The following is a 24,622-nucleotide window of genomic DNA, read 5'->3' as shown; positions in this document are numbered from 1 at the left end:
TGGCTCATAGCATTTACACAAACAGGCTGCTCCAGGAAAGCACTTTTCAAGTTCCCTATTGGTCATATCAAAGATTTTTAAATGAAACTATATACAGGACAAAATCTCTTGATTAAAAGTTTAGACGAAGGAGATTATTAGGAGGCACTAAATCCAAATGGCCATTTGTTAAGTATGATTATATTATAGACCAAATTGGGTATAATAGATCAGGTGCCATTTGGGGAGTCAGATATCCCTAGTCACTCAGCATGCTGATAGCTCAGAATCTGTAACTCACAGATTTCCAAAATGTTGGGGACCTACACCACAGGGAGGGGGAGCATTATAAAAGCTATTGTCCAATATTCTCATATTATTATATAAAAATATAGGTAATAAGTATTATAGTGTATATACTGTATTGTATATGTATAGTTATATTATTATATGTTGCTAATATTGTCATTACATACTTATTTTTACATTGGTGTCTTCTACAAAATGAGGAGCCAAGAAAAAGCTTGAGTTTTGTGCCTTGCTGCATGAGCTAGGAATACAGAAATATAGGAGGAGATTACTTTTCCTTTGAATGTAAAAGCTGGATCATTCTGAAGAAAAGTGGCACTGCTCTCTGCAGAATACTTTCATTTGGTTTTTGTGTTATTGATAATAATCCAAATTCAAGGCAAATATGCTGCCATGAAATCATCAAAAGAAGTGGGTTTTTTTTTTTTCATTTTGGAAGGAGAGAAGGTGAAATAAAGTATTCAGCATACTGAAAGGAGTAATTTTTGTACAATGTTATAATAGTCCAAGGCTTTAAAAGGCAGCTTCAGAAGCTTTTAGTGACATCTGAAGGGACAGGGTTTAAAGTTCCCGTTTATTTTAATGGAAATTGGGTGTTCACATTTTTTGGAAAGATGTGAAAATCTCAGGTATGATTTATAAACCAAGTACACACACAGCATTGGAACAGCACCCAAAAAGAGCAATAAATGTACAGAGCACATTGCAGCAGATCAAGGTGAATCCAATGGAAATGCCTAATTCAGTTCCTGAATGCCAAAGTGTAAATCCTTTCCAGAAGTCACGTCGAAAAGGCTTTAACAAATAACATAATTCTTAAAATCATACAGATTTTCCCTGTCTGCCTGGGTCAAAATTCTCTTTCAGTGGGACATAGCTGCCAGCCATGTTACCCTTCCCCTGAGAGCTGAGTACGAACACAAAACTTTGCGGCACAGCACTTACAGCCCTGAAGAGTCCTATCAATTTAGCTTGGCACTGCATGCAACATCTGGCCCATAATTAATACAGCATTTTAAGATCCTTCTGGTGCTATTAAATTCAAGGTATATTAAACCCAATGAATCTAAAATTTTTTTTTTTTCTGGAGCAGAGAAAAACTGAAGGGTTAAGGAAGGCAGAGTTATTAACATACTTTAAAAAGCAGGAGTACTAGATTTCACATCTCTGCCTGTTCTCTTTTGTCGTTAATAAGACAGTACTCACACATTAGCGTGTGGGGTATCAGATGGCCCTTTTGTGCTTATTCATTTCCTACAAAGAACGTAACTACCGTGGCCGCTCATGTTTCCTTTGGCAGCTGAGTGGCCCGAGGTTTAACATGCCGTAAATCTGCAGCTGTAGCAAAGCCCAGGTCCCACCAGGTCCGTGGCCGCTGCGTTTGCTGCGTGCTGAGGAGGGCCCCAAGCTGTCCCCCTGGGCCACTGTGTGTCACCTGCATCCCACTGCGGTCTGCACCGCTACCCTTCACTGCCTGGCCACCACTGGATGTAAGCCAAAAGCTATCCCTTGGTGGCCTACTGCTGCTGCGTATGGATTTATTCAGAAAGTTTGAAGAAAAGTTAAAAAGAATTGTACGGTCCCATTGTAGACTGAGGAATTAGAAATTTTGTATGTCTCCTGGAGATGTGTAGAAATTCTGTGTGAGATAATTGCCATGTGCTTCCTTTATAACAACTGGAGATAAATAGACCATTTTAAGGTACAATTCATCTGTCCCTATGTATCTAAAACAGGTCAGATGCATCAGTTCCTTAAAGTGCCTGTTTGTCTCCAACGACTTGAAAGAGAGCTTAGAGACTAGGTCAGACATAAGCACTGTGTAGAAGGCAGATGATATGAATGCCATTGTAGACAGACTCAGAAGAGGTCTATTGACTTCTCTTCACTTTTTCTCTTGGCATACTGTCTTTTAACTAGATCTCAAGATGAGATTACCAAAATTAGCTACAAAAGGATGTATTAAATGAGAACTTGATCATCACCAATGCACCCTCTGGCACATCCTGGCCAAACTGGTCATGTCCCGGTAGACACAACTTTGTTCACTTGCAGTCAATTCTCCTTTATCCAAGTAACTGAAGAGTTGAGATTCCACAAGTAAATGAAAAAAAATGTGTTTCTAAACCTAAACCTAAAAGTTTGAAATCTCTGCATCCTAATTCCTGACATGTCCGGTGCAACTGGTATACTGGGTGTGCAGAAGCTAAGCTGACTCTGCATAGGCCAGTTTGGCTGTATCTCTATCAGTAAATAAACTGGACCAGAGCCAATTCTCTAGCTCCAAAAGCAAGTGGCATGCTACAGCTTGCAACCACACAGCTAAACTCTCTTTCCACCTGAAGCAGCTGGCTTTGTTCATATTGCATTTGGGAACAGTCCCAGGACTGTGCCAGGCCCTAAGCTGGGCTTGGACACTGTCTGGGAAAGTGCCAGCTGGCACAGGCCGTACCATGCCAGGGACTGTGCTGCCAGTTAAACTGTATAGACCATTAACAGGTCAGTGCCTAAACCCACCCCCTGTGTTACTACATGCTCCCAGTGTAGCTACAGAGGTGGTTTAAGAGTCTAATAAAATACATTGGCTCAGACATACTGCTATGTGAATGTGGGTTACAGTTTCCATCAGCAGCCAGATCATATGTTTCTGGCCCTAGGACATGGTTTAACTTCAACAAAGATAATATGGCCATCAATATTGAATAATTGGCTGTATTTTCAATATCATATCACGTTGTGAGCATATCAAGGGAAAACAATATATTGCAGTAGCATGCTCAATATTAAACTGGAGTGGAGTTTTGATATTACACCTCCCGAGTCTCTAGACTCAAACTTTCAAGGCAGAATTTTCAATGTTTCCTAAATAATTTTCCCAATCCAACCTGACCAACTCTGCTATAAAGGTTTGAGTTACTCTAGATGGAAGATTTAACACATAGGAAAAAAAGCTATTTAAAATTTAGTAAACAAAAAGCACATCTACAGTGTCTTGTTGGTGTCTGCTAGAGTTTTGTGCCCATGTCTTATCTCCTGAATGTCCGTGCTGCATAAGTGTTAGTTCACCCTCAAGCTCCGCTCTGGAGCAAGCTCAGTTGTTCCTGGGCTGGGAAGAACCAGGCAGAGACTAAGAGATGGTGTGTGCCAGTGTCCCACCCCCACACTGCATGAAGACACAGTACAAGTGTGACTCATGTTGGATTTGGCTTCTCCCTGACTAACCAGTATTTCAGCAGGCCTCTTGATGGACTCATGTCCTAAGCCACCCTTGCTGTTACACAACAAAAAGACATATCTGGCAGCCTGCGAAGCAGCTTCCCAACAGCAGCCCAGGGCAACATCTTAAAAGGACCATACTCAAATCAATGGCTCCATTGTCAGAAAGATTTCTTAGCAGCAATTTAAAATTACACTGAGTGCCATAGCACAAGCTGGTTTTATACAAACTGACGCACAGTGCTCGTTCTATTTCATATATCCATTTGTATATCTATGTATATGCATATGAATTTTGTCTCTCGTATGTATATGTGTGTGTGTACATACATGCAGGAGGGGCAACCAGCCCTTGGGTGCAGGCAGGCATAGCTGCCTAACCTATACCAAGGTACACGTGACCTTGTGAGCATGGCTGCAGCAGAGTTCTTCGTGATCCATGATTGCTGTGACCATTATCTTGAGCAGCAGGTCTCTGCTTTGCTTCTCCAGAAATGAATACAAGTGAGAATCCTAGGGAGGAGCCCTCTTCCCAGGCTGTGACACGTATCCCTGTAGACTCACACATCTAATGGATTCATCGGCACTGTTGCTCTGGTCACTTGTTTTTAAGTTTTCCCAGCAACTGGGTATTTTTTTCTTTAGGGTGTATCTATACTGCTAAATGAAAGAGGACCAGGTAATAAGCTCAGGCATTCACACTTATTGTCACACTGCTTAATTCTTAGTGCTCCCTTGACTCTGTTTTGGACCACTCCAGTTGTCACTAAGAGAAGTCAGTCGTAGAGGGAGTTGACCCTGTGGAGTGTGGACACAAGCCAGTCAGTGCTATTCAGCCTCAAGGCTTGAATCAACTCAGCCGTATAAACACAGCCAAAGAGTCTGTATGTTCAATGAGATGAAAAGGAGCAAACAATCCTGATTCCATTTAATGCCAAGCTAGGGCTCTTAACACCGCCTTTCCCGCAAATCAAGCTGTTGTATTGTCTAGCTAAGAGCTTTTGTCCAATGAGGGGATGAGAGTTTGAGAAATCTGTCTGTCCTGATAATGTTGCAAGGAGCGTTCAGGTTTAGTATCAATGCTTCACTAGGACATAGTCAACATGTTGATTTTGGTAAAATAAAAGTCTGGAATAAGGAAGATTTTCAAAATAAACAGGATCCTAGGAAGGACATTCACTTTAATTTTATGTTTATTTTTCCCCAGAGGGGAAGAGGTAGAGCTTTCCAACCTTTTAAGTTGCATGCTAACTGCATAAAGAATGGGGATAAGTTAACTTTGACTATTTTTTCAATTTCTTTAGGGAACTAGATGCCAATGCATTTCAAGTTTTTTGTTAACCTCTGAATACTTCTATGCAGGGGCCACCTTACCCATCTAACATGATCCTCAGTACTTCCAACTTAATCAAATTTATCTTATCATCAGATGATTTGCCAGAATTACAGTTCACAGGATATTTGGCATCATTGATCTAATTTATGACAAATAAAAGGATATAAATATATAGGTATAAAAAATTGCTTCCTGAGACCCCTTGTTTATTCCTTGAAGACTCTGCTTTTCCCTTATTAACTCTCAATGTGTGTTCTAAAGCTAACTTTTAAAAGTATGTTCTTTAAAATTATGTATTAAGATTGAAAACCTAATTATCCACCGAATGGTATATTTGCATCTTGAGATATTGACATCTGATTAATATGTATGACTCCAGTCCTTCTGCTGTTGAATTAAAAGGCAGAACTCGATAACTGTAGTGGGAATAGCATCTGAAACATTTTCAGGGACCTAAAATGGAGAAGAGAAATGGCTAGAAAGGAAAGAAAAAGAAAAAAAAAAATAAAAAAAAGCCTCAAAAAAACCCCAACACAACCAAAAACAAATAAAAAACATAGTAGCAAAGCTTGTTTATGAATTAACTTAAATTTACCTTTCAAGGAAAAAAATAATAAAAAAAAAAAGACCTTAAGACCTTACAGCCAACTCCAGGCTTGTCAGCCATAATAAGTTCTGTTAGAACAGTCTTTTGGAAAAATCTTTTTTTCTCTTTGTGCTTCTGGAATAAGGAAATGCTTACAAGCTCTCTAGAAAATTAAATAATATTTTCTGAAATGTATGGAGATCTCTAGCTAGAATTATAAAGCATCAGATTGTGTACCATTCTGAACGCATTCAAAAGATGATTTTGTAAGCTCTGAAGGAAGTTATGGGTTTATTAAGAGCACCTTATCCTTTCCTTGCTTGTTGTGTCTTGGGTACAGGCTTGAAAACCCTTAACACCTCTCCTTCAGATTACAAACTCTTATTATACACGTCTGGCACAACTGGTCTATTTTTTGGCAAGGATCTCTTGGTCTACTGTTATATAAATCATTTTTCTAAAGGTTGCTTCCCTGATCCATTTTTTTTTTTCTAAGAGGGTCTTAATATCCAAACATTTACCCCTCTAGTCTAAATATTCCTCAGCTGAACTACAACATGATTAGGAAGACAACTGCAACTTTAGAGAAAATGGCAACGATCCCATTGTTCCCTCTGGGAGCCAGACCGGGCACTGTAACTCATGTATCCAGAAGAAGACGGTGACCTCGCATCCTTCTGTCAGGACTTCTGATTTTGAAGTTTGTAAGTTGAAACCTTTAGCAATCACTTCTTAATGCAAGCTCAAGCAAGGAGAATTTTAATTTAGACACTGAAATACAGAAAATATTAAAATCAAAAGTAAAACGTTGTGACTTCTCTTTCAGACTCATTGCTAAGGAATAAAAGCAGATTATTTATTCTTCATCATGTCTGCTGAATAGGAAGGACAATCCTGTCTCTCTTGCAGGGGCTGGAACGGATTGGTTTCCATCAATTTTCATAGTTTCTGGCTCAATTTGGCTTCTTGTTATTCCAAGTAAAAGGTATACATTCTTGGAAATACTTTAAGAAAGCATTTGTGTATAATTTTATTCAAATGATCCTGTGCAGAATGACAAACAAGTGAGGCCCTTACCTGGCCTGTATCTTAGAATGAGTTTGTCACTTCTCCATCAGGACAGTACTGCTTTAGTAACTGAGCCATGTGCACTCCTTTGGAAGGCTAAGAGGAACCTCATTCATTTTGTGCTGACTCTTTCACAACGGAGTCAAAGGGAAGATGGGATTAATGCTGACGTTCGAACTACACAGCATGATTTGTAAGACCCGAGGACTGAAAGGAGATGTAAACACCTGGTGGGGAAGACAATATCAAGACAGATCCCAGAAGAATTTTTTGCAGTTGCAAAGCATACTGTCCTGCTATACTTACTGTGGATCTGCAGCAGCCTTTTTGTTCAACTGTTTTGCAGGTGCAAATTTATTCTCAACAGATAAATTACAGAAGCAAACTAGTGTACATATCTTCTTGTCTATTGGCATCTGTAGACAAAGTGGTGAGCTCTCTGATTTGGTTTCCTACCAGAGGCCATGTACAAGATTTAGGCCACACATTTCATACCCAGAAACAAGAGCTCCACGCTCTCCTTGCCGTCTTGGACCTGCATCTGGGGAGAGGAACTGCTTACTTCCTCATGGATTCTGAGGCCTACTCCTGTCAGGAGATCAGTATTTAACACTGCACAGCAAACCACAACAGCTTAGAACAGAAAACAGAGAAGAAAAAAACAACTGATCCAGGAGGAGAAGTTTGCAAAGATAGCATAGCAATCACATTCTCTGATGTGTTATTTTATTCTGTTGTATAACTGGAGGTTTTGGATAAGCAGGCTTTCATTAGATAATCCCAATTTGTATGAATCAAAAACAACTTTACCAAAACTCATGCAGGGTTCTGAATAAAAACCTTCCTAGTTTTATGCCACCGAAAAAACACTTGGTAGGATAATCAGGAGCTTGATCTTCCCTGGCCTGCGAATTCAAGACAGATCTATTGTGCAGGTAGATCTGGATTTCCAAACTCTGTATTGTTGTTCCCAGAGCCTACAATTTCTAACTCTAATGAGGGCTTCACCCTGGCACTGAGGAAGATGCCTGGACGCTTGGTGACCTCCATCATAAGCTGTGGAACCCAAGTTTTAGACTTTCAGCTCTGCCCTGGGAGACTCCATGGGGCTTTCCTGACTACTAGAAATCCTGTAGATTCTCCAACACTGACAAAAAGCCCCAGATTTGCCAACAGGTGAGAATTAACCACAGAATTCCTGGAACTCAAACCAAAATAGTTACCTATTTCCAAACCTATTTCCTGATTCTTCTGTAGGAAATGTAGAAATGTCAAGTTTTTGTTCAAACTGAGTGACGGTTTTGACATCACCATGTTTCCTAAATTGACCCTATATTTCTTGACTTCAGGCTCTGCTGCCCTAATGCATCCAAAATAGATATCCTTGAAAGGCTACCATCACTCTTCAATTAGTCCTGGTTGCTATAGCCTGTCTCTTAGGTTGAGTAGAATAACAAGAACCTTTTGCTTCAGACTTTTACATGGGTGTCAATCTGCTTCCAAGCACTTATTATCTCTAGGTCCCTAGATATGTTTGTGTGTCCTAGAGTTGAACTCGCAGAGGTGAACAAGGACAGCCACAGCGCCTGATGCTTACAAGGAACCCATTGTCACCAGATCTCTGTCAGATTCTTAATCTCACTTTGAGCAGGTCAAATTGCATGAAACATCCTCTTACTCTGCCTTTTCCATGACAGGAGGTACTGGCATTACCTCTAGAAATAAATGTCTTGGCTGATAGTCTATTGGCTGCTGTGGAAGTCATAATTGTGGAGGAAAACAGCAAAACCTGGAGGTGAAAAAAAAAACAACAAACCATGGAGGAAAACAAAACCCTCCAGTCAGTTGGAAAATTTCAAAGAAAAGAAAAAAAAATTTCCAAAAAAACCTCTTTTCTTAGTATTTTCTTTATTTTTGTGGACAAGCCTACAATCACTTTAATTTTGACTTTGTGGAACATCTGTCCTACACCTAAATATCATCAGGATTCAAAGCATAGATTTTCCTCTTTTATGTGACTTCCCAAGCCCAATTCAGTAAGCATTCCCAGAGCTCTCCTGGCAGACAGAATACTGCACAAAACAAGAGAGCCAGTGGCTGTGTTACCCTTATCCTTTCATCTGTGTGGGTAAAGCTGGATTTTACCTGTAGGAGAAATGTTTATTAATGTATTGCCTCCACCTGAATGCTCACAAGTCCATGGGGCCAGACGGGATCCACCTGAGGATACTGAGGGAGCTGGCAGAGGAGCTGGCCAAGCCACTCTCCATCATTTATCAGCAGTCCTGGTCAACCAGGGAGGTCCCAGATGACTGGAAGTTAGCAAATGTGACACCCATCTACAAGAAGGGTCAGAAGGAGGATCCGGGGAACTACAGGCCTGTCAGCCTGACCTCAGTGCCAGGAAAGGTCATGGAGCAGATCATCTTGAGTGCCATTACGTGGCATGTGCAGGACAACCGAGGGATCGGGCCCAGTCAGCATGGGTTTATGAAAGGCAGGTCCTGCTTCATTAACCTGGTCTCTTTCTATGACAAGGTGACCCGCTTAGTGGATGAGGGGAAGGCTGTGGATGTTGTCTACTTGGACTTTAGTAAGGCCTTTGACACTGTCTCCCACAGCATTCTCCTGGAGAAGCTGGCTGCTCATGGCTTGGATGGGTGCACTCTTTGCTGGGTGAAAAACTGGCTGGACGGCCAAGCGCAGATAGTGGTGGTGAATGGAGTCAAATCCAGTTGGTGGCCGGTCACAAGTGGTGTTCCCCAGGGCTCAGTACTGGGGCCGGTCCTGTTTAATATCTTCACTGATGAGCTGGATGAGGGGATCGAGTACGCCCTCAGTAAGTTTGCAGATGACACCAAGTTGGGCAGGAGTGTTGATCTGCTGGAGGGTAGGAAGGCCCTGCAGAGGGACCTGGACAGGCTGGATCGCTGGGCCGAGGCCAACTGTGTGAGGTTCAACAAGGCTAAGTGCCGAGTCCTGCACTTGGGTCACAACAACCCCATGCAACGCTACAGGCTGGGGGAGGAGTGGCTGGAGAGCTGCCTGGCTGAAAAGGACCTGGGGGTGTTGGTTGACAGCCGCCTGAACATGAGCCAGCAGTGTGCTCAGGTGGCCAAGAGGGCCAATGGCATCCTGGCCTGTATCAGGAATAGTGTGGCCAGCAGGACCAGGGAGGTGATAGTGCCCCTGTACTCAGCACTGGTGAGGCCGCACCTCGAGTACTGTGTTCAGTTTTGGGCCCCTCACTCCAAGAAGGACATCGAGGTGCTGGAGCGTGTCCAGAGGAGGGCAACGAAGTTGGTGGAAGGGTCTAGAGCACAAGTCTTATAAGGAGCGGCTGAGGGAGCTGGGGTTGTTTAGTCTGGAGAAGAGGAGGCTGAGGGGAGACCTTATTGCTCTCTACAACTACCTGAAAGGAGGTTGTAGCGAGGTGGGGGTCGGTCTCTTCTCTCTAGTAATGAGTGATAGGATGAGAGGAAATGGCCTCAAGCTGTGCCAGGGGAGGTTTAGGTTAAATATTAGGAAAAACTTCTTCACCGAAAGGGTGGTCAAGCACTGGAACAGGCTGCCCAGGGAAGTGGTTGAGTCTCCATCCCTGGAGGTATTTAAAAGACGGGTAGACGTGGTGCTTGAGGACATGGTTTAGTGGTGGACTTGGCAGTGCTAGGTTAATGGTTGGACTCAATGATCTTAAGGGTCTTTTCTGACCTTAACGATTCTATGATTCTATAACTTCCAGATCAGATGGCAGTATACGACAGATCTCCATCAGTCTTGCTGTTGAAACTGACTCTCTTTGTGTAGAAGCGTAATACTTGTTGGGCTGAAGAGCATAAAAATGACCGTAGAATTAGTGGCCAGAGTATTCAACCAAAATCAGGGAGACTTTAATCCAAGGTCACATCTCAGTTTAAGAAGCATTTGGACAATGCCCTCAGACATACGGTGTGAATTTTGGGGTTGTCCTATGCAGAGACAGGAGTTGGACTCTTTTTGCTTAGAGTGGGGCTTTTGGGGGGATCTCTGTAACTATTCACATTTTGAAGTGGGAGCACAGACATGTAACTAAGAATCTGGATCTTGATGGGCATCTCAGCCCAACACCACTACCTTCTATGTCCTTTGTGGGTCTAGTGCTAAATTACTTGCATAAATTGCAGTAGAAGCTTTGTGGTCACATTGGGAACTGACTTCAGTTCTCCAAAGCCCAAGAGAAGCAATTCACAGTGGAGCCCATCTTTTCCTCCTTTCCTTTCTAGGAAGAACCGAATAGACTAGCTTTTTTTACATAATTGAAAACAATAGCAAGAAAAAATCTGCATGGCAATTTAGACTAAATAGTTTAAAATAAACTCTGAAACATAAGGCATTTTATAAAGGTCAAAGAACAAATATTGCAGTTCAGGAAAGACCTCATCATTTTAGTAAACAAATTGGAAAACAGCAATTTCTCCTCCCTCCCAGACTGGTTCAGGGCTTCGATTGCCAGCCTCTCAGATGGCCTAGGTTGAGATTCGTGATTATGCAATGAAGGATGCTTGTCAGACTGAATGGAAGATGACATTTGGGTACCTTATTATATAACACTTCATAAACTTTGTTTAAACAGTATAAACAGCAGACAAAGGAAACTGGATTTTGCAATAAAAGTTATTTTTATGAAAGCACAAGTCACATGACCTCTTACCCAGCTTTTAAGAGAGCAATAGAACTTGCTTTGCCTGCCAGCCCTGAAAAAAAGACTGAATTTAATGTCAAAGACAGAGGTCTTGTTAGGCAACAGTGCTACATTCCAAATCTTACATGTTTATAGCCTCCCCCTTGCCTTAACCCCACCCTCTCAATCAGAAAAAAAATGCAGTTAGGCTTAACCCTTCATAGCCTTTGACTTTTACAGCAGCTGAGACCATCCTGTTTTTTCACTAGGTAAATTTTTTGAAGCAAAGTCCATTGATGGGTAGCTTGCACACATGGGACATGTTCGTAAACACTCTGCTCACTTGCACTGCAGGAGAGAAATCAAGGTCTCTGTGACCTTGACCTGGGTCCTAAATATCCCAATTTCAAACCATTCATGTCAAGCTACATTGAGATTTCTCACTGATGTATCCCTCTCAGTGTAAAATCAATACTGTAGGCAAGCCCTGGCTTGTTGCTTGCTAATTTCAACACGTGTACATTTCTCCCACGTCACCCTAACACTATTTTTGGTAAATATATCCTGCTGGAGAAGCACACTCGGTTTCCTTCTGAAATGAAGCTTTCCTTTTTCCTCACTAAAACCTTTTATAAACTCCTCAAATGCAGTATGACTCCTTGTAAAGCCCTCGGTACTGACTGAATTTTGTATCTGATAACCCCAAAATGGAAACCCTATAAAATCCCATTCGATAAGAAGGAGAGCCAAGGAATATCAAGGTGAATAAGTAACAGAATAAGCACCCAAGGAATATACATTAGTGATATGCTTATAACTCATCTCTAATTCAGTAGTCCAATATAACATATGCAAAAAGAATCCTTTTACATATAGTAATAATATCATATATAGCCCTTTTCAGAGAAGAAAAAATGGTGGAAAAGATAGTGGTGATATTTCTGACCACTATTTTTAATAAAAGTCAACAACTGGCTGGCTTTGGTACATACAGTGAAGGAGCTGTGAGACACGATGCTATGGCATGGACGGCAGCATAAGATGCAAAGATCCCTGAAGGTCAGTGGAAGGAGAAGGGGCAAAGTAACCAAAGGTTGGGTACAATGTGCCAAAGGTGGGAGAGAGTGAGGGAAGGCGCACAGGAACTGGGATCCTGGAGATAGCTGTAATTTGCTCATAGGTATGGGGGAGTGGGGCTAGACTGGGATGTACAAAATACCGGTGGGGACAATAATAGTCTTAGATGCTTTACCCAGAGTATAGGTGGAGAATAAGGTGTACAGAGCTAAGAGGGATATTAAGTAAATTTACAACAGAGGGACAGGTGTGCTTTTTCAGCCCCTCAGCCAGCACCTCCACATCTGGAATTCATCCCTGAATCCTAACTTTAGGTGCCCGTTGGGTAGATGTATTCATGTAACATGTACATTAGGTATACATGCAATCATACATTCAATAGAGTTCAAGTATGGAGTTTAGGAAGGTTTTGAGCTCACCTTATGGTAGACACCTCATCAGCTGAATAAATCTGTTGATTCTAAGGACAGTACTGACTTGGGACTCAACTCACATGCCTGCACATGGCCACCTAGTTCCATCTGAGACAAAGCAGAGTATCACCTTTATGGAGCTGGCAGATACATCGTTACTTAGAGCAGACTCAACCTCCAGCTGCCATTCCAGAAAATCAGAAAAGGGGTATCTGGGGCAATCTGAAAGGTATCTTGGGCATCTGAAATGCCTCTCTATGCAATTAAATTAAGAACTTGATCTCCCCTGATGATAATGGAAGCTTAGCTGACCTGTAAACGTCTACAAGTAGACACCTAAAATTGTCTCTGAAGTTGAAACACACCCCTAGGTCTCAGCTCTCACTTCTCGGTCTAGTGCCATTTGAAATGCCCACCTGGCCTCCAGACACCACTCTGGAGGAGCATAGGTCTTGTGTCATATCTGACAGCCCCATGAAGATGTTCCAGTCCCTCGAGGGATCTTAAATGGTAGCAGACACCAAGTTCAAGCAACTGAATCAAGCTTCCAGCATCTAGAACTTCAGTCTCTCCCACGAACACCTTGATCACTGTCCAGAGAAAAACAGCACATCCTGTAGCTTGGTACTGCTGTACTCATGCCCGCAGAGGGGAGAGGAACTGTTACGCTTTAAAGGAATTTGTTTTCAACAGAAGAGATGTGACCATCAAAAATCAATGAAGACAAAAGTATGTCTATAGGCAAAATTTAGTTCTTAATATATATGTAAAACTGTGCTGGGTAACTTAACAGAACACCTTGCAGTATGCCTACACAGTTGTCTACAAATAATAAGGAAAAAAACCAATTAGTCAGAATCAGTAAAAAACATTTAAAATAGGATTGCTGAAGAATTTGCATGCCTAAATCCAAGATTACTTCAATATTTCATATCAGCCAGGCAGTCACTGGATAAAAGTAATAAACAGTCTTTGGCACTTGAACAGGCCCCAGAGGTGCCTCCTCCCTCCTAAAGGCCCTAACCAAGAAGTTATAGAGACAAATTTCTGTTCTCTAACTACTATAGTAAAATGTTATTTTCTACATAGGGAAAGAGTTTCTGAGATACAATTACCCAGATGCCTTGTAAGTTTTTGTATGTAAACCGTATATGAAAACTATGTATGTACGCTGCGTGGTTTTGGCTTGTGGTCCTAGAAGAAAGGGGGTATAGTGCCGAAGTCTCAAAGCATAGGGTGAATTTGAAGCTGGGCATCTCAATTGCTACTTGTGTATATGAACAACTCATGTACTGCTTGAAAAGAGGAATAGCAGCTCAGTAACCCTTTTCTCTTCTGCTGGGTTGGAAAGAAACAGCAACCCATATCTGATTTAGAGAAATGGTGTTTAGACAGCAGCCTTCAAAGGAGAGCTTTAAGGCAGTGAATCTCCAGGGGAGTCCGTAAATTGTATAAGAGAAATGAGATGTAAGTGCATGAATCCTCTTTGTTTCCCTCTTAGATGGGCCTGGATGGTGTCACACACACTGTGTTGAGTTTCCTGAGCCTCCCTCTAATTCTTACTGTGCATCTACAGCATCTCATGTTTCTTTTTTGAGGACCAAAGAAAATTTAGGCTTTGATGCCTAAACTCACTTTTGATATTAGGCTCACATATTTTCTTTGCTACTTATCTCTAAATACTTTTTATGATGCAAATTGTAAATTATCTATTTTGGCCTTGCTTTTTGAATTACGCCTCATAATAGGCTGTAACATACATATAAAGCAATATATTGCATTTATAAAGCAATATATCACATTTATAAAGCAATATATCACACGTCCTTTGGAAGCAGAGGTTATTAATGGATCAGTCACTCAGATATACCGAGTTGATTAAACTAAAACAGGCAACATGGACAAATCTAGCATAAACACAACCATCTTTCTCCCGCATACTGTGTGTCAGGCAGCAGCAAGAGTGGGCTGCTGTGTAAGATGGGGTGAGCTGGGAGCTGAGGGTGACAGCGAGGCCGGTAGGGCAGGGCCCTCCCCGCCACAGCCCCGTCCCACAGCACCCCAACCAGAACAGCGGAACAGGTCTGGTGACAGTGATCACACAGCCAGCCGCGAGTCCGGACCAGCAGGCCAGTAGTGACGAGACAGGATGAGTCTGAGGTCAGGCGCAGGATCAGCGGGGTTCATGGCCAGGCGCAGGCATGCTGGCTACGCAGCTCCAGCATGGAGCAGGGTCAACAGCTGGGGCTGAAACACAGCTCCCAAGCCAAGAGGATGAGGCTGCTATCGAGGTGTCTCACACCTCTGTCCCACCCAGCTCTTCTCGCAGCAATCTGACCCAAGGTTACGGCAGAGAAGGCCTTGAGTGCAGGCAGCCACATCGCTGGGGAAAAGTGGATGCTGAGTCTCTGCAGGGCCCTGACACTGCAATCCAGAAATAAGCTTGCTAGGACAGTGGTAGGTTAACTCAGGGGACATGACACCAGCCCTAGTAGTTGAGGCACTTTAGATGTAAAAGCTGCGAGCTTCCTCATGCTGAAAGAGGCTAAAATCCAGATTTCCTTCTTCCTTGGTGGGGGCTCTAGGTGCATGGTATAAAGGTAGCCGCCATGAACTCTTTGGTTGTGTTTTAAAAGAAACCCTCTAGCAGTTCTCTGCAAGCAGAGCTGTTGGTGCCTGCCTTCACCTGAGGATCCAGAGCCTGGCTCCGGAGCGGACAGGGACTCCTGCCCTGCAGCCTTAGGTTACTGAAGGACAACATATGGGGTGGGGATGGAGAAAAGGGGGAATTCAGATGGACCACAGCCTTTCCTATTTGCTAAATTAGAGATATTTTTAATTGACTTCTAACTGGCTTCTGTCTCTGTCGCAGAATTGAACCTGGAGTCTTTTATCGGTGCAAGTGCCTAGATTGGACATTGATACCCCGTACGTCTTTTGCGGGAGCTGAGCTTCACCGTAGTGTACAATGCTTTCTATTCTGGGGGGTTCTAGTCCTCATTACAGACAAGATGCAGGATCTGGACTTTAATTTACTCTCCATCAGACTTTTCCTACAGTATTTTAACACCGGGAAGACTAATTTATTTCACAGATTTATACTGATAAATTATCCCTTTCCTCCTCTGTTCGGCTAGTTCATGTGGCTTAACTATCCCTCAGTGATGCTGTGAAGACTTCTGCAGGAGGGAGGGAGGAGCTGCTGTTCAGGTTCTTCCCTACCTCCCCGACTGGAACGGGCTGCCGCTCCGTCACCACCCGACCTTTGCCTTAAAGACTGATGCACTGCGCAAAGATGCAACAGGGCTGGTCCTCTGTCACTTGATTTTTGTTTGCCCTGGAAAGGCTGGTTTGTTTGCTTTGCACTTAAGGCCCACAGTTTCTTCACGACTGTAAAACTCTTCAAAATCACATAAGTAAATATGTGAAAAACAAACAATGCTGAAAATTAGTCTAGTCAAAAGCGAGGGACTACTATTGCTTAATAATATATACTTACAAGACTTCATTCTGCAGCAGAAAAACATATCTTCTGCCCTCCAAATATCTTCTGTGAGACCATAAAATCCTTACCTTTTTAAAAAACAGGTTAAATGTTTGTGTTTAAAAGAGTACTGTTCCTGACTTTCTACTTCAGGCTGTTGTGAATGACATCAGAGGATAATGAGGTCAGTGTTTAAACTGGAAGTCCCAGTTTAACTTTTATTATTGTAAACTGCTTAAAACTGGAAATGTTGAATTATAAAACTACGATAGGTAGATGGCACAACATTAAAGAAATTAATTCCATAGTTTAGAGCTTCCTGCCCTGATTCTCCTGAGCCAGTCCTGAAGTCCTTACTCATTTCCTTACTCCTGATGCATCAAAGCATTTAAAAACTCTAGACTTCAGTGGGATTTAAGCATATGCTTGTTGATTCAACACTTGAATCAGAGAAAATCCTCACTGAAGTCAGTAGGAATTTTTGCCCCAAAAGACCTAAAGTTTCACTCTTTTCTTTTACTCCTGTGTTTGAGTCTGCACAACTCGAAATTGAGAATTTATGTGTTTGGTAGTTGTTGCTAAGCATCACTCCCTGCCCAAACCAGTTCTTTCACTTTGGCTATTTAATCTCTGGCTAGTAATATTAGTGACAAGAGGAATTTAACACATGGGGTACTGCTGGAGTAGGTGGAGATGTGTTGAGAATAAGGTTATAATAATTTGTTTCAGGTGCCGCCTCTTTAGATCATATTTAAATACTAAGAAGAAAGGCACACTTTTTTTTTATCCCTTCTTGAACTGCCTCTACTGTTTAAACATCTTCAAGTATTGCGTAGCTTTATTTTCTATTGTTGTTTAGCCGTAAATAAAATTTTTGGGAAAACAAAATGGAAGCGTGTGGGAAGACACTAGGAGAAAACAGAATGGAGAAGATACAGGGGAATGGCTCCTTAGATGTCACGTAGCTGCTACACAATGACTTGGTCTGCTGAACTACAGCCCGCTGGTGTAAGCGCTCTTTTACAAAATTTACTGAGTATGTAATGAGCAATGAATTCTACTGAAACTATGTTAAAACCGGGTTTCTTAACAGGCTTATGATAGCTGTTTCTTCTGGATTCCTTTGGTACAAGCCCGTTTGACTAACATGTCTTACAAGTTAAATCTGTAGGACGTCTTTTAGAGGCTGATGAGACAAGGGAGTGCGTGTTGGCAGTTTCAGCTTTGCTCCCCGCCATCATGGCATGCTGCACCTTTCTCCTCTGCTTTCTAATCAAATCGAATGTGATTTAGCTTTTTTTTATTATTATTAGAAACAAACAAAACCACTGCTAAACTTCTTAGAAACAGGGCTGCTGTTTAGCCTGAGCAGCAGATTAATGGGAAAATGACATTTTTGGAGATTTGCAGCAAAGTGAGAGCTGGTTTTGGAGGGGTGGGTTGCTGAAGGATACAGCGTGAGATGTGCAGCTGCCTTCAGCTCTCACTGCTTGCCCTGCGAAGGGCGGGGAATTCCCCCAATTTTGCAAGGTGCCTCTTGCTTTACTGGACTTTTAAAAATAACTTCCTTAAGTAACAATGTTCTTTCCTTAAATTTTCCACTGGGAAGAGCCTGACAGCACGGCCTCACTATTCCCAAATAGCTCAACACCCTGAGAAGCAAGAAGCAGCCCCGATTCCTGATTCATTAGAGTTTCGTAATTCATGACTTTGCCCTTTTCATAATTAGTTTTGGCATTATGTTCTTGGGAGCGGCATTGATGAAGCCAGCAATGGTGGTCCCGCTCCCACCTTTGCCTGCCGGCGTGCATAGGCTTGGTGTGCACAGGCTCTCTGGCAAGCATGAAAGAGTTTTCCCGGTGCACAGGCAGGAGCAGAGGGGAGGGGAGGAAGACTGATGTTTAATTAGGGGATTTTATAGGTAAAAATCAAAGAAATCCTGTCAGTAAGGCGGACGGCCGCGCCCGGCGGCCCTCACGGGGAAGAGGTGCCCGGCGGCCCCGCCGGGCGGCGGAACGCTTGTGAGGGGGCCGAGCGTCGCGGCGGGAGCGCGCCGGCGGAGCACCGCCTGCGCGGCGCCGTTTCCACGGCAACCGCCGAGCCGCCGCCGGCGCTGGAAGATGTCCGCCGGCGATCGGTGCGGCGCGGCGGGCTTCGCTTTCCGCTCCCTGCCCCAGAAAACTTTCTCCTGCCTGGAGAACAGGGACATCGGGGACCGACTCCTCAAATGGTGGGAGCGGGAAAGCCCGCTGCGGGAGGCGCCTCGCTGGGGCGGCGGAGAGCGAGGGGAGGCGGGTGGGAGGGGAAAAGGCGGGCGGTGCTGAGGCGGCTCCCGCTCTGGCGGCGGCGGGGCCGTCTCTCTCTTTTTCTTTTTTCCTCTCCAACCCCCCCCCCCCCCCCCCGCCCCTCCTTGGAAGTCTCCTCGGTATTTTTCAGGCACGTAAAACACTCGTTGTGAGGTGCAAGGCGTTTATCCTTCTCTTCCAGAGTTCGCCAGGGTCTATTTCAGCTTCGCAACGTTGCTCTGATGCTGCTTGCGCAGCGGTTGTGCTTCCCCCACCCCTCCAAAGGAGGCGGTTATAAGTGGGAATGAAAAGAAGAAAAAGAAAAAAGTATAATTATTGGTCAGAATAGGACTTTATGTAGCGTACCTAGGCAAATTTGCAGAGTGAATAATTACCTAGTATGTCTGCAGAATATTTAATCTCCTTTTTCCATTTCAGGTCCATGCAAGGCAGAATCACAGCACAAGCGTTCAGTTTTGACCAGGAGTTTAAGCCCTATCAAAAGGATGAATTTCTTATGGTAGTTCTAAGTGCTTTATATTTTAAGTTGACTTTTTTCCGTTAAATTATAGCTGTTGGAAAACTGCATAATGGCAAACATTGTAGCAGTGTTAGAATGGACTCGATGATCTTGAGGGTCTTTTCCAACCGTAATGATTCTATGATTCTAATGCTATCCACCTGTTCACTGCCTCCTTGAAAGCAGGTGATTTAGGTGTGGTGTTCAAGTCTTACTTTGTGGGTTAACTGTATTGCCCAGTAAAAATATTTTAGTCTGTACTAATGTTACTCTGTTTTAAGAGGGAACAATTTAGTCATTCAAGATTCCCAAGAATGGGAATCTGAACTGGATGCTGATCTTGGCCACCACATTTAATGTCGGGAAGTCCACCCAGGAGGAGACTTTAAATAGTGTACATGCAGTTGGTACCCTTGCTCACAGCTATTACTGCTTTGTCACAGTAAATACACCGTGCAATTAGATGTGCATATGCACCGTATATCTGAAAGTACCAGATTTTTAAATTTATTGGATACCATTGCTTTATACTGGAATTTTGGTCTCTCAGCCTTTTGACACTCGAGTCTCTTGCTGATTTTGTGTCCTCCACCTTTGTTGTCTGCAAAGTCAAATCTGTTCATCTATTTGCAGACAGAAAAAAATAATAATCTGTGGTTTTAAAAACAGAGTGGTTTTTACATCTGTTGTTTTAAAAACAGCCCTTTGATTTGTTGTACGTCTACTGTATATTGTTATCCTGGATAAAGTATTCAGCTTCTTTGTATTTTAAAGAAATTCACACAGAAATATACCAATATTTCATCTCCCACTGACAAACATTTCACATGATTGAATTTTACAAAATATGCATTTACCTTCTCAATGCTTGTCTCTTTTGAATTAAAAATGTAAAAATATCACTATGAAATTATGAACTCTTGAGTAGCTGTGAATTAATTGAGAACAAAGGGGACATTACATTATATAGTCTGATCTCTCTGTGTCCCAGAGAGGTAGCAGAGAAATCTGGTGATTCAGAGACTGAAAAATCCATCATTTTCTTAGCAGCTTCTTCAATGATTATTCACTCTGCTTGTATGCATACACATAAGTGTGGGTTTTCTCAACTGGCTTATCTATCATTTAAACTTGTCAGCTACCAACATTACTATGCATGTCTCCTTTTTTAATTAATAAATCAGTAAGACTGAATACTTCAAATCTTACTGTGGAACATCTTCTCCATCCCTTCAATAACTTATGGATTTCTTCTGTATCTGCTTAATAATTTTTGTGTGTCTCTACACTTCTCCAAGCTTCAAATTTATTTACAAAATGTAAATTTTACAATCATACTTAGCATTTCATTTTTTACTTCAACAACATTGCATGCAGAGATAGAACTGTTTCATCTCTTCTTCCATTTTCTGTACCTCAAGGATTTCATACAACCTTTTTGTGTGTTCTTGGACTAAAAGTGCTTTACTGTAAAATCTATACTGCATATGTAAATATGTACATGAAGATATCTTGAATATATAAAACGCACTGGCTACACGAAGTTATAAAAACTTGCATTTGGTGGTGTGATATTTAGTATCCAAACTGAAAGATCATACAGAATCTACTTACTAATTGGATCCTTATAATTTGCTTTGAAAGTTTTCAAGGCACTATAAATGATGATTTTATGTTTCATTTTGTTAACTTGTATTCTCTTATTTGAATATTATAGGCATTTTTTAATGATCAAAATGTGAACTGCAGTTTAAAGTTGCTCTCGGCTTCAGGACAATGGACTACATTGGGTAAACTTAGAATAAATTAATCTTAAATAAAAAAATCTGTGTTGTAACTATTTTCCTCTAATTTACCGTTTCGTAATAATGACAGTTCATATATGTGTATCTTCACCTGGTTGAAATATCTTAAAGAATGACTTCTTTTACTAAATAATAAGAAAAGATTCTTACCTAGTTTGTTGCTAAATTGCCCCATTTTACACTTTTTTTTCCTTGACCCCTGCATCAATCCGTAAACCCAGTTACTAGAAGCGTTTTTAAATGGTCTGTGACATCCAGTTGAACTGATCGTGTATCCAGAGATAATAAACTGCACCAATCGTGGAATTATAGTACTACCTTATTCAGACAATATTTGGAGAAAGACACTCTTCTGTAGATGCAACCACCTTACTTAGGACAGGTCTGAGATTATTGCTGTGTTACAAATTGAAGTTGAGAGAGCAGAAGATTAGATAGAGCACACCCCTGAGCTTGTGTAAATATGTTCTCTGCAGAACAAAAGTGATCTGGGCGCAGAAGGAGAGCCATGTGATAGGTTGCTCTAGTTGCAGTCATGGCATAAGGTTGACTTCTAGTTTGTTGCCATATCGTTAATTGCTTATAACACTTGATTATGTCTGTAGATGGAGATGAGACACTAAAGGAGAATGACCAAAAGCAAATAGCACATGATTTTACAGCACCACTTTGATTGTATTTTTGATTATTTAAATGAGACACAAAATTTCATGCAAATTGCATGTGATAATGTGATGGGATTTTGCATGACGCATAATATGAACTCTGATATCGCCAAAGTGATTTTCCTTAATAGGAATATTTTAAAAGGGGGCAGTGGGAAGTCCTCAGTTCTTTTGGTTTGTCTGCAAATACTTTACTGTGTGTAAATATTTATTGGAGCTTTTGGAATCTTCTAACTTTTCCATTTCAACTCTCTGGAACTGGCATAGGTTTTCCCCGCTATGTACAATGACACTAGACATTGCTACCTTTTTGTCAGCAAAATCCATTTTCCAAACGCTGTATCCGGCTGTTAAAACAATTGAAATATATAAGATGCAAAAAAAATCTCAAGTCCCCCTTCAGGTACCTCTTTTTCACTCTGGCAAGCAGAAAGAAAATAAATATATTTCAAACCGTGGGTAAGCCTTTTCCTGCTTTAGGCAAGAATTTTTTTAGGCTATCTGTCTAGCCTACGACTTGCCAGTCCCTGTAGTGAAGGTCAGTAGGTTACATACCTCGTGTTAAGAGCAGAGGGTCACTTGCCAAGTATCCCAGCTTAACTCCTGATTCTGCTCAATCTTCCTCGGCACAGAAGTAACACATTTTGTTCTGAGGACTGGAAGGGTTCCCTTTCTAAATCCTGAACAGCTGGTATACCCCATTTGCTCTTAAAATTTCATCTTCCCATTCTTTGCCTATTTTTGGTGAGGAATGTTGGCACATTTTTCCATACTTAGTCTTCATGTGCATTTTTTAAAAATATAGTAAGAATTAGCTTTGCGTGGGAGGAGGTAAAAAATCATCTTCTAGTATTTTCTTCTTCGGACATGCCGGTATATTAATCCAGATACACCATTTACTTATCATTGTGGAGTAACTCTTTTAAAAACAAGTTCCTGTTCTTGAAAGAAAATACTGGAAATGGGCTTATTTTGCTTTTTGGAAAATCTGAAGAAAATTACATAATCTAGGTTGATTCAAATACTGTATTTATTCTCTTGCAAACAAAAATGTTAGGGGTTTTTTTTGCAGGGGGGAAATATTTTGGATGCATAATATAAGTGGGGTTTAGATAGATTCTTAGAAACCTCTCTCCTCCTCCCTGCCATGAACTTGGGCAGAAAGTATTTATGGACCCACAGAAAGATGTCAGCATTATATAAAACATCGATATAATATTACTTTACGAGAGTGTTTGTTTTCGTAATCCTTTTGTCTTTTTCCAGGCTGTGGTCCCCTTTTACCATCTCACTAAGAATTTATTTTTATCTTTAATGCAGTGGGTGTGGTTTCACTTTCATATTTATCTCTACCTCTTCTTTGTTAGGTGTCTATCTCCTCTTCCTAAAATCTCTTTCTAAAAGTTCTGTATTACTTTTTTTTTCCTGCGTCTATTTCTCTTGACTGCTTTTCATCCTCACCTTAATATTATCAGACCGTAATACCCTCGGTCTCCATCTGTTAGATCAAAAGGTGGCATAAAACATGAGGTCCCCAAGGAATGCAACTTGTACCTCTCTCCTCAGCTCCCCCACCTCTTGGGGTTCCTGGTAGAATCCCATAACAGTGCATTGTCTCAAGGACTCCAGCTTTAACATTACTTGAAATACAACATTTTAGGTAAACAATACACAAGGATATTCTCTAGTCTGCTTCATCGAATCAGACAGATACTTAATTACCTATTCTGACACCACACTTTTTTGCCTGTTGAAGCAGGGATATTTTTTCCCATCTTCCTGGCTGCATGACAGAGTACCTGATAGTTCTGTCATGTGCTTTAAGCCCCCCCTTCATGTGTTACTCCCATATTTCTAAAATAGAAGCAGCAGAAGGAACAAATTTGATGCATACCAACTTATGTCTTGAGTCTTGTATTTTTAAATCGCTGCAATGAAAACTAAATAGTAGGTTTTTCTTGGATGCATTACTGGCCTTGCACCTGTCAGCAGTCTTGGGGAGGCAGGACTGTATCTGCTTAAGCTCAGTTAACACTTGAAAAGTTATCTTCAAAGGGATAGGGTTACTGTCTTTCTGTGTAAATAAAAATTTAGTATTTGCCTAAGAAAGATTCTTGAGTTGCCATATGTACTTTAGGCTCTAACGATCGCTGTCTTTGGAATGGGGCTGTAAAATCTGGAAGGTAATCTTAAATCAGCAATTTTTTAGACTATCATTTGCAAAACTTTTAGATGTCAATTGAACCTATAAATCATCAATCTGCACCTTTTACTTTTGAAATACCATCTTTTTAGTACAGAGCACTGAACTTGCATTATGTAGGTTCTATATAAACTGTTCTGTAAATAGTAAGTTGCAAGATGTTTCCCTGAGGTAAAAATCTTTCTTAAATTTTGGAGGAATTCTAAATATACCTAATCTGGGGGTTTATCTGCCCCATACTAGATATGCAATGTGTTCATTTAAAAGTATATTGGCAGCACTTTATAGATATTCCAGAGCTTGCTGTTATAAGAAGCTTAATCTGCTTCAGTACTTCTCAGCTCTTTGTTTTCCACTTGCAGCGTTGTCAAGGCATTTCTTCTTCCTATTTTATTGCTCACTTTTACAGTGTTATTAAAACTGGTCACTCTTTTCCAGGAAATTCTGAATCTCCAATTTCAAATCTCACCTCTCAAATGGAGAATAGGTTCTTCCAGTATATTTAAACTTTCCCATTTATAGTTTGGTTTTCTGAACTACTGAATAAATTACAAAGCTCTTGATTTTTTTTTCCTGATGAAAGTTTTCATAAAATCTCGTTTCAGAGCAGAAGTGTGTCTCCTTTCCTCCCCCTCCCCCAATAAAATCCTAACAATTTGAAGGCCTATAAATAGCTGTTTCTCATACTTTGAGCTCAATAACTGGGAAAATGTAAGATGTCTCTTTTTTCTCAAGTCATTTAACATCTGATTTTTATTAGTCTTGACTCAGTTTTTGATTCATAGGTCTTTACAAAATAATTTCTATGTTAGAGGTTGATTTAGCTCTTATTACATCTCTTATAAAATAAAAATCCTATCCCTGTGAAAGGAAGCTGGAGAGTTAGAGGGGTCTAGGAGGTGAGGGGGTGGGAGGAAGTATAACTAACTAACTAAATAAATAGATAAAATTCAGTTTGGTTTTTTTCTTAGGTTGTGAGGCTGTAACTCATGTTTTTTCTGACTTGCGAGTGTGGT

General features: G+C 41.3%; 1 protein-coding gene across 4 annotated transcripts in view; it reads left to right on the top strand.

Annotated features, from left to right (window-relative positions):
* The window catches only part of CFAP300 (cilia and flagella associated protein 300), a 44,001-nt gene that overhangs the window by 3,816 nt on the left and 15,563 nt on the right, over positions 1-24,622 (top strand). For 3 of the 4 annotated variants that reach the window (XR_015704776.1, XM_087757785.1, XM_087757787.1), the window contains exons 1-3: positions 18,236-18,358; positions 18,852-18,933; positions 20,651-20,723. The exons of the other annotated variant lie outside the window; for it this stretch is intronic. Coding sequence is in view for 2 of the 3 variants with exons in the window: in XM_087757785.1 (XP_087613911.1) it covers positions 18,249-18,358; positions 18,852-18,933; positions 20,651-20,723 (265 nt within the window). In the remaining variant the exon portion in view is untranslated. Of the gene's footprint in view, positions 1-18,235; positions 18,359-18,851; positions 18,934-20,650; positions 20,724-24,622 lie in introns of those variants that run through there. 4 annotated transcript variants of the gene reach the window in all.

The sequence above is a fragment of the Nipponia nippon genome, unplaced genomic scaffold (genome assembly GCF_047370975.1).
Source record: "Nipponia nippon isolate SJK-2023a ecotype South Korea unplaced genomic scaffold, ASM4737097v1 scaffold_2, whole genome shotgun sequence".
Taxonomy (NCBI): domain Eukaryota; kingdom Metazoa; phylum Chordata; class Aves; order Pelecaniformes; family Threskiornithidae; genus Nipponia; species Nipponia nippon.
Note: the sequence above shows the minus strand (reverse complement) of the source record. Positions and strands in the feature narration are given on the sequence as shown.